The following is a 13842-nucleotide window of genomic DNA, read 5'->3' on the forward strand; positions in this document are numbered from 1 at the left end:
CAACTAAATAAGGTCCACTAGCAGAGTCCAACTTTTCTTGGACCAAAATCTTGAGAAAACTCTAAATCTAACATTTAGGAGATAAGCAGAAAGAGAATGGTCCCGGCTGGGCTCGAACTCGCAATCTTCGGCTCATAAGACCAACTCTCTAACCAACTGAGCCACGGGACCATTTGGAAGTATGAGTCGATTTACTGTTACTCAAAGCAATCATTCTATTCCTAGATTGTCTATCATTTTCCCTTTTTCTTTCTTTTTTCTTTTTTATGATTTATACCACTTTTTCGTTTTAAAAAAAAAATATTATATATGGGAGAAAGGAAAAGAATATGAGAATTGAATCCTTATTAAATTGGCAAAAACTTAAATCATCAATCAACTGAATAACTAAAACGGGTTTCTTAGTATTGAAATTAGTTATGATGATGTTTAATTTCAGACACAATGTGTAAAGTTTTATATGATTGAATTTGATTCATTTTTGCATGATTTTAAATCTCCAATCATAGTTTGTTTTGAACTTCAGTTATATGGTTTTTTGTCTGACTTAAGCAATTGTTGTTCAAAGTTCATCCACACAAAAATGACTAAACTGTAGTTATTACTGAAGTTTAGGAAGATATTTGTCAAGTTTCACTTAAATGTTATAACCTCTAACATATTTGTCAAGTTTGATTTTGGCAAGTTTAACTTCAAACAATACATGTTTAAGGTAAATATACGTATAAAATTTTTCTAATTTCAGTTATATGATCTTTTTTGTCTGACTTAAGCCATTGTTGTTAAAAGTTTATGCACACATAGCTGAAGTCAGACAAAAATGACAACACTTTATTCATTACTGAAGTTTAGGCAAAAATTAAATCTATAAATTTACTTAAATGTTATAACCTCTAACATATTTGTCAAATTTGATTTTGGCGAGCTTAACTTCAGACAACACATGTCTGAGGTAAATACACGTGCAAAATTTTCTAACTTCAGTTAGATGATCTTTTTTGTTTGACTTAAGTCGTTGTTCAAAGTTCATTCGCACACATAGCTAAAGTGAGACAAAAATAACTGAACTTTAGTCATTACTGAAGTTTAGGTAAAAATTAAATCTATAAATTTCACTTAAATATTATAACCTCTAACATATTTATCAACTTTGATTTTGGTGAGCTTAACTTTAGACAATAGAGGTAAATATACTTGCAAAATTTTTCCTGAATTAATTTAAGATTAGTTGAGATGTCATGAGACATTGATCCAGTAAAATTCAAATATCTAAACTCTTATGATAAAGTAATTGTTACTCTTAGGTAAATTTTGAGCCTTGTTGTTATGCTTTTGTTTTTACATATAAAGCAATTTATGATATAATTGTGAACTAAATAAAATTTAGTATCATAATTAAGGAAATTTGTGGCTAACTGCCACCTTATATCCAGTTCTTATCTATGACGTATAACTAGACAACATTAATTATCAACATAGCAAACAAGTGACGTTCTGTTAATCCTCCTCCGTATGAGCTAGCTTTTGGGGTATGAGTTAGGCTCAAGACCAATTTTAACATGGTATTAGAGCAGGACCCATTCTCACCCAATGTTGGGCCCCCGATTTAGATTCGGGGAGATTGTCCAGAGCCAGTTAACTAGGCTTTGGCGTGAGGTGGGGTGTTAAAGATTGAGAAGAAAGTCTCACATTCGTGATGAATGAGATGGGTGGTTTCTTTATAAGGCTTGGACAATCCTCCTCCTCATGAGTTAGAGAGGAGAAATACTAAACCAACATATTCCTTATACTATCAAGAAATAGAAACATAAAGAGCAACCATACCACAGAAAGTAACACAATTGCATTTTACTAATACAAAGCAAAATTTTTGCAGTGAAATACTACATAAAATTGAAAACGTACATAATCCATTATTTCTCTCGCTCTTTTTATTTTATTTTTATTATTCCTGAGTATGAGCGCTTGTCGCTTACAAATTACTTCAAACTTCCATGAAATTATTCAAAATATGCAGCTGATAAACTTTTTCAATGGAGTTTTAGGATTTAAACAATCGTGTATCAATGGGAATTGGTGCGGCCATTGGATATTTTAGCATTGAGTGAAATTAGTAGGTGCAAAGAGAAAGAGAGAATGAGAGTTAGTAGTAGGAGAATAGACATAAAAAAGAGCTCTATTTCACTTTCTTGCATTCTTTAACTATCTTTAATTTGGTTTAGAAACATACGAAAATACAAGAAAACCATGGCATATTTATTGTGTAAGGTGGTGCACAACCCAAATTGAATTATTATTATTATTATTAGTAAGTATTATTTTACTCCCTCAGTCGTCATTTCATGTTATATGTGATTCATATATCAAAAATAGATGTTTTTATTTATTTGTCCAACTTAGAAAATCAAGAGTTTTATTATATTTTTTCCTTTATACCTTTTACCTTTTGGAGATGGCCACTCGCGTGTGAGCAGTACCCCTATAAGATTTTGGTACAACAGATAACGGATAACTAATTACATAATTAATTTTGGGATGAGTTTATCCCATGTTTGGTTGTATAAAAATCATGAAAATCCATAAATTAGTTATTTTAGAATTGCAACATTATTTTTATCCCACCTTAAGGGTGGAATAACTAATCTCGGGATAACTTATTTTCCGACCAAACGGCTCCTTAGTGTTAAATAGTAACTACATAGAGTAATAGTAATCAAATTTAGTATCATTAATAAGATTAATATAGTAAAATATATCCTTCATAAAAGTTTTCTTAAGGGATGTGTCAAGTCAACATGAGTCAAGTAATATGTAGGGAGAATTAGTTGAAGATTTTCATAACATTTGCCAATGCATTTTCCAAATTATTGATCATGAATTTATTACTACATCAAAGAATAATTTAGTAAAATTATTATTTTATATATAATTTTTTAAGAAATATGCTAAACCAATATGAATAAATAAAAATAGACGATGATATTTACTACTACTTCCTCCGTCTCATTTTATCTGTTCCAAATTGGGATGACACAATTATTAAGAAAATAATTATTGGTAATGTAACTTTACCATTTTTCCCCTTTTAATTGTGTTTTATTGTTAGTTCCAATATTGATGGATGTTTTATATTAAAGCATCATTTATATTTTTAATGGTACTCCTCTTTACAATATTTTTCAAGAATGCTAATAACAAGGAGTAATCAATTACACTAAGGGTATAATGGGAAAAAAAATTATTTTATCTTGATAAGTAAAATAGGATAAGTAAAATGAAATAAAAAATTAAAAAATTTGAGACGGGTAAAATAGAACGAAAGGAGTATTACAACTAAATGTCTCGAAACAGCTAGAGTTGAAATACACTTTTTTCCTCTAGAGTTTGAAATTCTGGTAAGCCCCACTGATCCCTTAAACGTGGAAATTTTTTGTTGCTTCCTTCACGTATGAGAAATTTAGTTTGTTGCTTCCTTCACGTATGAGAAATTTAGTTGTAATACTAGTCAAACTTTGTAATAATTAAAATGGACGACTACAATGTCCGCAACACTTTCCTCTCAAAAATAAATGCATTATGACTTATAAGTTGCCTGAAAGAAAGGTAATATCAAATACTCTCTCCATTTTAAAAAAAAATAATAACTAAATATGCATTTTGTATATTTATCATTATATATTTTTTAAAGTGTAATAATTAATGTAATGATTAAATATTAAAATTCGGTAAAATTCATTACACTTAAAATTCGGTAAAATTCGTTACACTCTTTAACTTTATTTTAAAAATCAAACATCCTACTCAACATTAAATAATAATCATTCTCCCTCCTTTTCATTATGTAATGTCTATTTTATTCTAAACATTTTCAATTTTTTATTTATATGATATTTTTCATTATATATATATATATATATATGTGTGTGTGTGTGTGTGTGTGTGTTCATTTATTTATGGAAAAAGGGTCAAATATGCCCCTAAACTTTACGAAAATGTTCAGATATATCCACCGTTAAAAGTTTAGCTCACCAATGTCCTTGTCGTCCAAGTCTTGGGCCATATATACCCCTGTTGTCAAGTTTTGGGTCATATATACCCCTTTAGGCCATATATACCCTGTTGCCGTTAATTGCTTTGCTAAAATTTTCCAACCCCCTTTTTCCTCTTTTTAAAAAGAAATCATATTTCCATATCACTTTTTAATTGTCATATCGCATATAATTAAATGCACCATTCTTCTGCACATTAACCATCCGTCAAATGCTCTCATCTACCTCATAATTTCTTTGAATTTTCTCTAATTTGTCAAAATTTCTTTGTTGTTTTTTTCGATGCTTGCATAACCCCAAGAATAATCAAGCAAAAATTGAAAAAAGTCAAGAACGCCCCATAAAAATCTCAATGCACAATTGCGACAAAAATCAAGAATTAAAGTACTTACCAACTGTAAATTATTTTAGTATCATATCAACCAACTTCATCTTTCACACCACCAGAAATTCCAATATCAAGAATAAGAAGAATATGGAAAACTCAAGTGAGAAATTGATATGCAGAAGTGTAAAAGAGGCAGCCCATATAGAGACAACAAAAATAACTTATCAATTAAGAGGATATCTTTTGTACGTATGTATGTATGTATGAGAGAAACGATTATGTAAGAATCTGAAAATACAAAAAAAGGGTTTCGACAAATTAGAGAAAATTCAAGGAGATTGTGAGGTATATGAAATTATTTGACGGACATTTAATGTGTAGGAGAAGGGGTGGATTTAATTATATGCGATGTTGCAATAAAAAAATGATGTGGCAAATATAATTTTTTAAGGAAAAAGTGGGTTGAAAAATTCCAGCAAAGCAATTAACGGCAACAGAGCTATATATATCCCAAAACTTGGCAACAAGGGTATATATAATTCAAACAGGGGTATATATGGACCAAAACTTGGACGACAATGGCATTGATGAGCTAAACTTTTAACGGAGGGTATATCTGAACATTTTTGCAAAGTTTAGGGGCACATTTGACCATTTTCCCTTTATTTATTTATTGAAAAAATTAGAAGAAGTGATAAACTTAAGACCATAATTACAATAAATAGCAACACTTTCACAAAATTATATTTTATAGCAAAAGTAGCATTTTTTGCCCATTCACTCCACACAAGCGTTTCACGCCATTTACTTTACATCTTTTCTATTTTCACTCCATTATTTCACCTTTCTCCCATTCAATCATATTTTTTTCAAATTTCATCCAATTTTTCTCTCAATGTAGATAAATATTGTGCTCCATCAAATAAGGTAACTATCAAATTATAGTTATTGCATGTTATCTTTTTCATATATTCTATAAATTTTTTATTTTTTGTATTCTTTTTTTGGTTCAACCTTGTTCTTGCATTTTTTTTTTGAGAAATTTTGTAAATTTTTGTTGTAAGATTGTAGAGGTCTGCTATAATGACAGAACACACATATTTTAAAAGATCAAATAGAAGTATACCAGCTGTTAATTTAGTTTCTGATAATCCACCATCATTTAGTCTTGGATTAACACAAGATGAAGATCTTAAATTTGTTTCTATGCCTATTCAGTCGGAGAAAGAAGTGAGCATAGAAGAGGTGAGATCGAAGCATCGTAGTGATCCAGAGAAGATTGCGGAAATTATGAAACGAAAAGGATTAAGAAAACCTTCATCTCCAAATCCCCCAAAAATGGAAAGATCTGAGAAAAAGAAAAAGTCAAAGGAAATGGGAGAATCAAGTAAAATTTCAAGTCTTGTTATTCAAAATTCTTCTGAATATGAATTTGAAGAAGATAAAGTTGAAGAGATATTTGTATTTTATTAGCTTTTGGGTCATGTGCAAGTATTTTTTATATAGATATTATTATGCTATGATATGGATTATGTATTTTTTGATTTAGTTATATGTATATGTATATAGTTGTTACTGTTTAAGGTATGCATTTGTATTTTATTATTTTATATGAGTCACCGTTATATTTCGCAAATACATATGAAGATATATAGTATAGTTATGTTTGTTAATATTTAATGTGAATGTTATATGTAATTCGTAAATACATATAGAGTCATATTTGTATTTCGTAAATACATATCAGAGTCATATTTTTATTTTTTGTATGGCAATAGACATATGGATCAGGCATCTATTCTGTAAATACATATGCAGAGCTATATGTATTTTTTTGTAATGTAATATGTATTATGTAAAAGAAAACATATGCATACTACGTATTTTGTATTATTTTTGGGAAAAGTACATATAATATAGATTTTTGTTATTATTTTATTCTATAGGTGCCGCGTGATCATATATTAATGACAATAATACTTTCAAGGTTTGCACTATATATTAGATGTCACACAGTCAATGATATTGAAGAACGTATTAAGGTGATGTTATTAAAGGCGTAGTACAAGATTTTTTGGCATAAGAATATTTGTGGTGTCTACATGAAGAGGAAGAAGAAGAGGAGGAGGAGGAGGAAGAAGAAGAAGAAGAAGAAGAAGAAGAAGAAGAAGAAGAAGAAGAAGAAATGTGCAGTTCAAGCGCAATTAGGCAGATGTGCTATGTCACAAATGTATTATAAATTTTTTTAGGGCATATGCAATGATATTCCCAAAGTACACCTTTCTTATGAAAGTGTAAGCGGTCATTGTCAAATATAGAATCCAACAAAGGTTGGGGTTGAATCCCACAGGGAATACTTATGCAATTAAGTAAGTTGTTTCTTAACGGACTGTTGATCTAAGGCTCCAGAGTAAAGGGGGATTTTAATGTGATAATATTATTCTTTCGTTCTTGTATCACACTGAGATCTAGCTAATAAGAGTTAATGCAAGTCTAATTTCAATGAGAATAAGCTAACTAGAGTTATGCTCACCAAGATGATCAAACAGTTAGGGTTGTGAATTTGCGTTTGATTTCAAACTTATAATCTCAATAGCAAGAAGTATTGAATTCAAAGAATTACCCACCTGTTTCTCAACCTAATGGGTATTTCACCCTTTACTTCCTTCGAACTTAAAGGGTTCATGTATTATTCAATAGAATTCTCATGAGGGTTGATCCCGTTAGGGCACTAACCCTTAACCGAAAGGGTAAATCTATGGATTTTATGTGAATCATCTCTTTTCCCAACATCCGCTTTCTTGTTCATACAAGTGGTGTTTGTAGGCTCACTTCTCAAGTTTGCAACCAAGAGATGTAGTTATAATGAAGAGAGATTCATGCAATTTAGATAGGTGTTAGAAATCAGATGAATTCATAACCCCAAACAGCTCTCTACATCAAGGCTCCCATAACCCTAGTTATGGGAGCTTATCCACTCATCTCCTTATCAGAAATCAAAAACATATTGATACTCATAAATAACTTCAAGAGAGTACTTACAAAAGTTACAATATTGTTCTTCTCAATATTCAATGGAGAAATATCGAAATAATAGTCAAATCTCCAGATCTAGCTTCAAAATCACAAAGAAAAATGTTACAATGTTCTCAATAGAGGATAAAGTATGATACTACTGTCAAAAGTCCCAAAATAAAACCTAATACTTAGTATTTATATGATTCTAGGACTGGGGTTTTAAAATTTAAACTTGAAATTACAATGTCATGCTCGGCGGGTCGGGCGATGATTCGTTGCTGACGCAACGGTCCATCGCCTTAACCGTTGCTTGAGCTCCAGTGATACCACGTTCTTTTTCTTGGCAATGGGGTAGTCAACGGTTCGTCGCAGGGTCAATGGTCCATCGCCTTGGCCGTCATGGGACCTCCAGTGATACTGCATTCTATTTTTTAGAGATGGTTTAGGCCGATGGTTCATCGTAGGGTCGATGGTCTATCGCCTGGACCTTCGCGGTTAGTCCAGTGGCACTACCTTCTACTTTGGGCAACGGTTTAGGCCGAAGATTTATCGCAAGGTCAACGATCCATCGCCTAAGCCATCGTTGATTGTTTTTCTTCTGCAATAATCCTATTTTGTCCAGATATTCCAAGTTATTCTTCATGCTCAGTTTTTTGTCCTGAAAACACTAAAGTTCGGTGTTAAATACAACAATAATTGCTTGAAACACACCATTATCCTAAAAAAAAGGCCTAAAATATTTCGTCAAAATCCGGAACATCAAAACCCTCAACTTAAGGAAATTGCTTGTCCTCAAGCAACTCAACACAAAGATGCATATATGAACAACATCATGACGGGCATTTCGCAGTCAACTAACACCATCATACAATTATTCAACTGCCCATTCGGCTATGTGACCTCAACATAAATGGATCTACTACAGGAATTTACTACTAATCAGCATATTCACAGCCATAGATACAACACTTCAAAGAAATAAGTAAACTAGGTATAACTCAATATGCCCTCACAGTCAAAGAAGTCCACCTCACATTTTACAATCAAATCATGGACGAGACTAAGACTCTTACTCTCAGAAAAATATTACCAACATAGTGCACACTCATAAGCTTGCCCTTATTATCTAATGTTCCCTCATGATTGACTCGCCAAGATCGAGCAGGACTTGCTAAGGATTGTAATGAGGTTTTTGGCTCAGTGAAGGTTGATCATTTGTACAAGTGACTTAAAGAAACTTTACTCTCTTTACCCTTTTTGGTAGCTACTCAACAAGATTACAGATCTTTTCGCTCATTCATAACCTTTATTATCCATCTGTGCCCTTGCTATAACCTTTTTTTTCAAAGAACAGCAGCATCAGCCACCCTCAACTTAAGCTGATGCAGTCAGTTGAGGTGTACAATATATACTTAGACATCTAACTAGACCAGGGCCGGATGCTACTTCTTAAACCAACTTCAACTCGACCTCCTAGGCTGCTAACAATCCAACAGTAGTCACCCTCAACTTAGGCGATCTGCCTTAGTTGAAGTGCACAATGTCCAAAATTGGACCAGGGCCAAAGCTAAGTGTTAAAACCTTTTAGAGAGTGAATCAAACTTATTTGGACAAAACAAACACTAATAAGGATTAACTGGGTTTACAAAGGAACAAAATATTTTTGTTGGGTCATTATTTTGGCTAAGTGGACGACTAACAAAACAAGGAGACCTACTATCCTATCTTATTGGGTCACACATTTGGCAACATCCAATGAACCGGGCAAGTTTTATGTGTAACACTTATGCAAGAACTACGCAAACACTCTCACACAAGCACTGAGTTAATTCTTATCCTACTAACTCTTGGGAATCATATCACATAGCTATGCTTTGCCTCACTCTACATTCTAATGCCAGTTTTAGAGTCACAAATGGTTGCACAACACTTTACCACATGGTAAGAAGAATTAATTATACAAAAATTTAAGATACTTTGCCATAATCACTTATCATCCATATATACACAATGATGCCAACCAAATAGAAAATTACTTATATTAATAATCACTTGATGATATTTACATCACATGAAAATAAAAATGCAAATTAAACATGTCGGTTCTCCTACATAAACATGAGGGAAAAGAACGTTGGCAACAAAAAACCCATGGTACAAGTATCAACCCACCCCCCCCAAAAGAATAATACAATGTCTTCAATGCATGCAAATTAAGAATAAAAGTAGAAAAATACTTTTACAGCCTCTCAGTCAGATGAGGCTTCGGTCTAATGGTCTGAGGCTGCTTTGGCCTCGTCTTCAGCAACATTGATCCCTATGGTGGTAGGGGTCCTCACATCAATATCCTCCAGAATTAGAGGGATCTCACGGTGAATAGGATCAGAAATTAGCCTCCTGGATGGGGCCGAACTGGTGGAAACACCAACAGCTTCATCCTGCAGTCTCTTCTTCCACTTTCCTCTAATCTCTTTGATCTCTTAAGTGTTTTCTACACATCATATTTCTCTCTCTCTTCCATCATCATGGCTGCAAGTTTCCTTTTTTTGGCTATTTTCTTTGCAGCTTTCTCTATGTTTTCATCTGTTTCTGTGGCTTTCTTACCCTTGTCTTTTATCTGTCTCCCTATTAGGTTAACAAGACCTTCGTCCTCATCACCTGCAAGTTGGGTCGAATCAAACATAGAATGCTACGTCTGCCATTTCAGCTCTGCTATATCTGCCTGAGCCTGTTTAAACACCACCATAAATTTAGCAAAATCCATAATAGACATGGCATCCAGCTTCTTATTAATTCGCTCCTCCAGATCATTAATTCTTAGCTGAATGTTCCTAAAATGATGTACTGTTGCATCTATAATTCTTTCAACAAAGGGTTTAAAATATGCCCCCTTATAACCAACTGTTTTTCAAACCATTTTTGGGCTCGGACCTTCTTCGTAAAGTTCTCCTGGTTCAGCCTATATTCAGAATATTGGGGTAGGACTGACGCAGAATCTGTAGTCCCACCCATAGGCATCGAAGCTGAACCTGCAGATGGGTAGGAAGCACATACGTAGCAAGAGGTAATGGCATACCTGAAAGAACCTCTGATGATTCAAGAACTGGTGCCGACTGAGTCTGATAGGATGGAGGTCGGTTGACTCTCATATCGAGCCTTGAAGCATCCCTTGTATTTTCAATATCCTGTTTGTGCATTGCCCGGACCTCATTATCAATTCCAATGATCAAAGGGACGTTTGCCTGCCTGTACAAATCTGTGATAGGACATGGAAAAGGCAATGCAGTTATGGTTCTTTGAGCGTGGGTAAATAATTCAGCGATGATAATGTAGCCGAAATCCACTGTCAATCCTTCAATCAGCGCAGCAATAATCATAGCTCTATTGATTTCTAAGTGGTCATCACCGCCCGTTGGCATTAGCCTCAGTCTCATAATTTCCCACCAAAACTTATCCCTAAAGCTTAGGGACAACTTAGATATCCTTTCATGGGGGTTGTACAACTAAGCAGGCTCCCTTCTTCTATCAATATTCTGGCCAGCCAAGGCCTTTGGTTGCTCATCGTGAATAATCAATGCTCCAAATTTGGTATTACACCCTGTATCTGATATTCAGGCCTGAACAAGAACCTATTCAACGTATGCTCTGAGATATCTATGTTGACCCCCCGCACAGGAACTGTGGCGAGATTATTCATGTCACTCACTGGCGTACCTGAGGGACAGTCCTTCTCCAGCAAAGCCAAGTAGTTGGCAAAAAACTCACATACCATATTCGGTCGATAGGTTCCAAGTGGCCTACTCATCCATGCCAACTCATATTGATTGAATCGGCGCTTGAGTTCTGGGTACTCATGCAGAGTTGTAGTCACAATTTAATATTCCTCAAAAATAGGTCTCTTGACTTCAACCTGTCTGTTTTCTCAAGCCCCCTATAGAAATGCTTCCGAGTTTCTTTAACCTGCCACCTGATAGCCTCCCGCAGTTGCAGGTCCTTGCGCCGAACCATGTTTGGGTATTCTTATTCTGAAACCTCCATTTGGACGGGGTTAGATGTTTAAACCACTTACTCAACCAGGCTTGAGCTTGAGCTACTGCTCCTTCTGCTGTCACACTTCTCTTCAGACTGGGAGGATAAAAAATCACCTGGAGTCTTTGTCAGGTGTTGTGTGCCGGTTCGTTCGAACCCTGTGATGGCTATAGTCTGGATCTTTGGCCCCTAACCCTACCTCTGGTTACTGGTAGTATGTTTTCCATATCACCTGTAAGGAAAACATTTATCAGTTTACAAACTCATACAAAAAATAGAAAAAAATTTCAGCCTACGACGGTCCGTCGGGTTTGCGATAGTCTATCGACCCCAACTGTCGAGTCAATTCCAGTGACTTCATTTCTGGAAACTCTGCGACGGCTTCAGGCGATGGGTAGTTAGGTGTTCCATGGTCCGTCGCACAAACTGTCGCCTGCAATTTTCAAATTCAAGCCTCATTTTGACATTTTGTCGAACACCTTGCGTACACTTCATTTAAACATGATTTTCATGGTATTTTCATCAATAATACATCACTACTTTCGCGATTTTTGGTCCATGGGCTACTCAGACTTCACCCAGGACAACGTTTGTCAGGTTTTGAATTAGTTCAGACCCACAGAGAATCAATCAAGAGAAAAGAGAATTACTTCAACATTAAAGCCTTCACATACTTTCTTTGTTCTTAATGTTGAATAAAATAGAGAGTGATGAAGAGATCATACCTTGGTGATGTAGTAGATGGTCACTTCTCTGACTTGCACACTAAACACAGAACAACAAATAGACTATTATTTTTGTGAGAGAATTTTTTTGCTTGTGATGGGAAAAATAAGAAGAAGAGAATGGAGTTTAAATAGATGGAAAAGGGAAGAGGAGAAGTTTTTTAAGGACATAAAAAGGCTCAGATACGTTGAATGCATGGAAACTAAATAGTCTCAGGCACATGAAAAGTTGGGACATTACTTAACCACTTCAAATTATCCCTTTAAAACCGCTTGGATTAGATAATAATGAAATATTTGACAATTTAAATTGATCCGACCCGACCCGCTAAACTAGGGTTAAGTACGACGGTTCATGCGATGGTCCGTCGGAAGTGCAATGGTCCATCGGATGAGCCGACGCCCCTTTTCAGTTACTTAACCTTGCAAGTCATTGGAAATGGTTGGGTCGATGATCCATCGAGCTTGCTATGGTTCGTTGGTCAACCCGTTGTTACTTTCCCAGTAACGTTGTTTCTGGCATCTGGTGCGACGGTTCCCAACGATGGTCCGTCGAGGTAGCGACGGTCCATTGGTTAATCCGTCGATCCCCTCGAACTCATTCAGCTTTTATTTTTCTATGCTGTTATACCTGTACACTTACACGAACCCTTCATCTTGAACAAAATAACAACATAACTTAAACTAATGGTTTACAATAACACACTATGGGTTGCCTCCCACTAGCGCCTGATTTAACATTATGGCATGACTCAGTTATCTCGATTACTCAGACTTTAATGAAATAGATGGTAGCAATATGTTTTATCGAGTCCATTGGACCAATATACAACTTCACCCGCTGCCCATTAACCTTGAAAACACTACCATCTTCATTTTCAAGTTTCACTACTCCAAACAAGTAGACTTGATTAACTTTAAATGGGCTAGACCATTTGGATTTGAGCTTACCTGGAAAAAGCTTGATCTTTGAGTTGAAGAGGAGCACCAAGTCACCTTTCTGAAAATCTCGTTTTTCAATTCTGCGGTCATAGTACTTCTTCATTTTTTACTTGTATAGATCAGCTCTTCATAAGCTCTGAGATAGAACTCATTCATCTTATTCAGCTGCCCCAGTCTCATATCCGTAGCTTATTCCAGTTCAGATTAAGCCACTTTAGTGCCCACAGCGCTTTATGCTCCAGCTCAATTCGCAAATGACATGCCTTGCCATAAACCAATTGGTATAGTGACATGCCAATAAGTGTCTTAAAAGCTATTCGATATGCCGATAAAGCACCGTCCAGCTTCCTAGAATAATCTTTCCTGCTAGCATTTACAGTCTTGGAAAGGATAGCCTTGATTTCCCGATTAGAGATTTCCACCTGCCTACTGGTCTGTGGGTAGTATGGGGTAGCCACTTTGTGCTGCTTGACTCTATATTTTGCCAATGCTACTCTTAACATCTTGTTGCAAAAGTGTGATCCTTTATCGCTTATGATGGTATGTGGTATCCCAAAGTGAGAGAAGATATTTCTCTTTAAGAATGCAACAACCAACTTTCCTTCATTATCCGCCAAATCCACTGCCTCGACCTATTTTGACACGTAGTCACCAGCAAATAATATGTACTTCATCCCAAATGAGCCTACGAAGGGCCATATGAAGTCAATGCCCCAAACATCAAATAATTCTACCTCCAGCATTTTAGATA

General features: G+C 35.0%; 1 protein-coding gene across 1 annotated transcript; it reads right to left on the minus strand.

The window, feature by feature from the left end:
• Positions 1-13267: 13267 nt before the first annotated feature.
• On the minus strand, positions 13268-13594 carry LOC124885746. The gene has a single exon (XM_047393999.1). The coding sequence runs from the start codon at positions 13592-13594 to the stop codon at positions 13268-13270; it is 327 nt and encodes a 108-aa protein (XP_047249955.1).
• Positions 13595-13842: the final 248 nt, after the last annotated feature.

This window comes from Capsicum annuum, chromosome 7 (genome assembly GCF_002878395.1).
Source record: "Capsicum annuum cultivar UCD-10X-F1 chromosome 7, UCD10Xv1.1, whole genome shotgun sequence".
NCBI classification, from domain to species: Eukaryota; Viridiplantae; Streptophyta; class Magnoliopsida; order Solanales; family Solanaceae; genus Capsicum; species Capsicum annuum.

Excerpts from the sequence above, each read along its gene's own strand:
- LOC124885746 (XM_047393999.1), bottom strand. The coding sequence starts at position 13,594 with ATGTTAAGAGTAGCATTGGCAAAATATAGAGTCAAGCAGCACAAAGTG.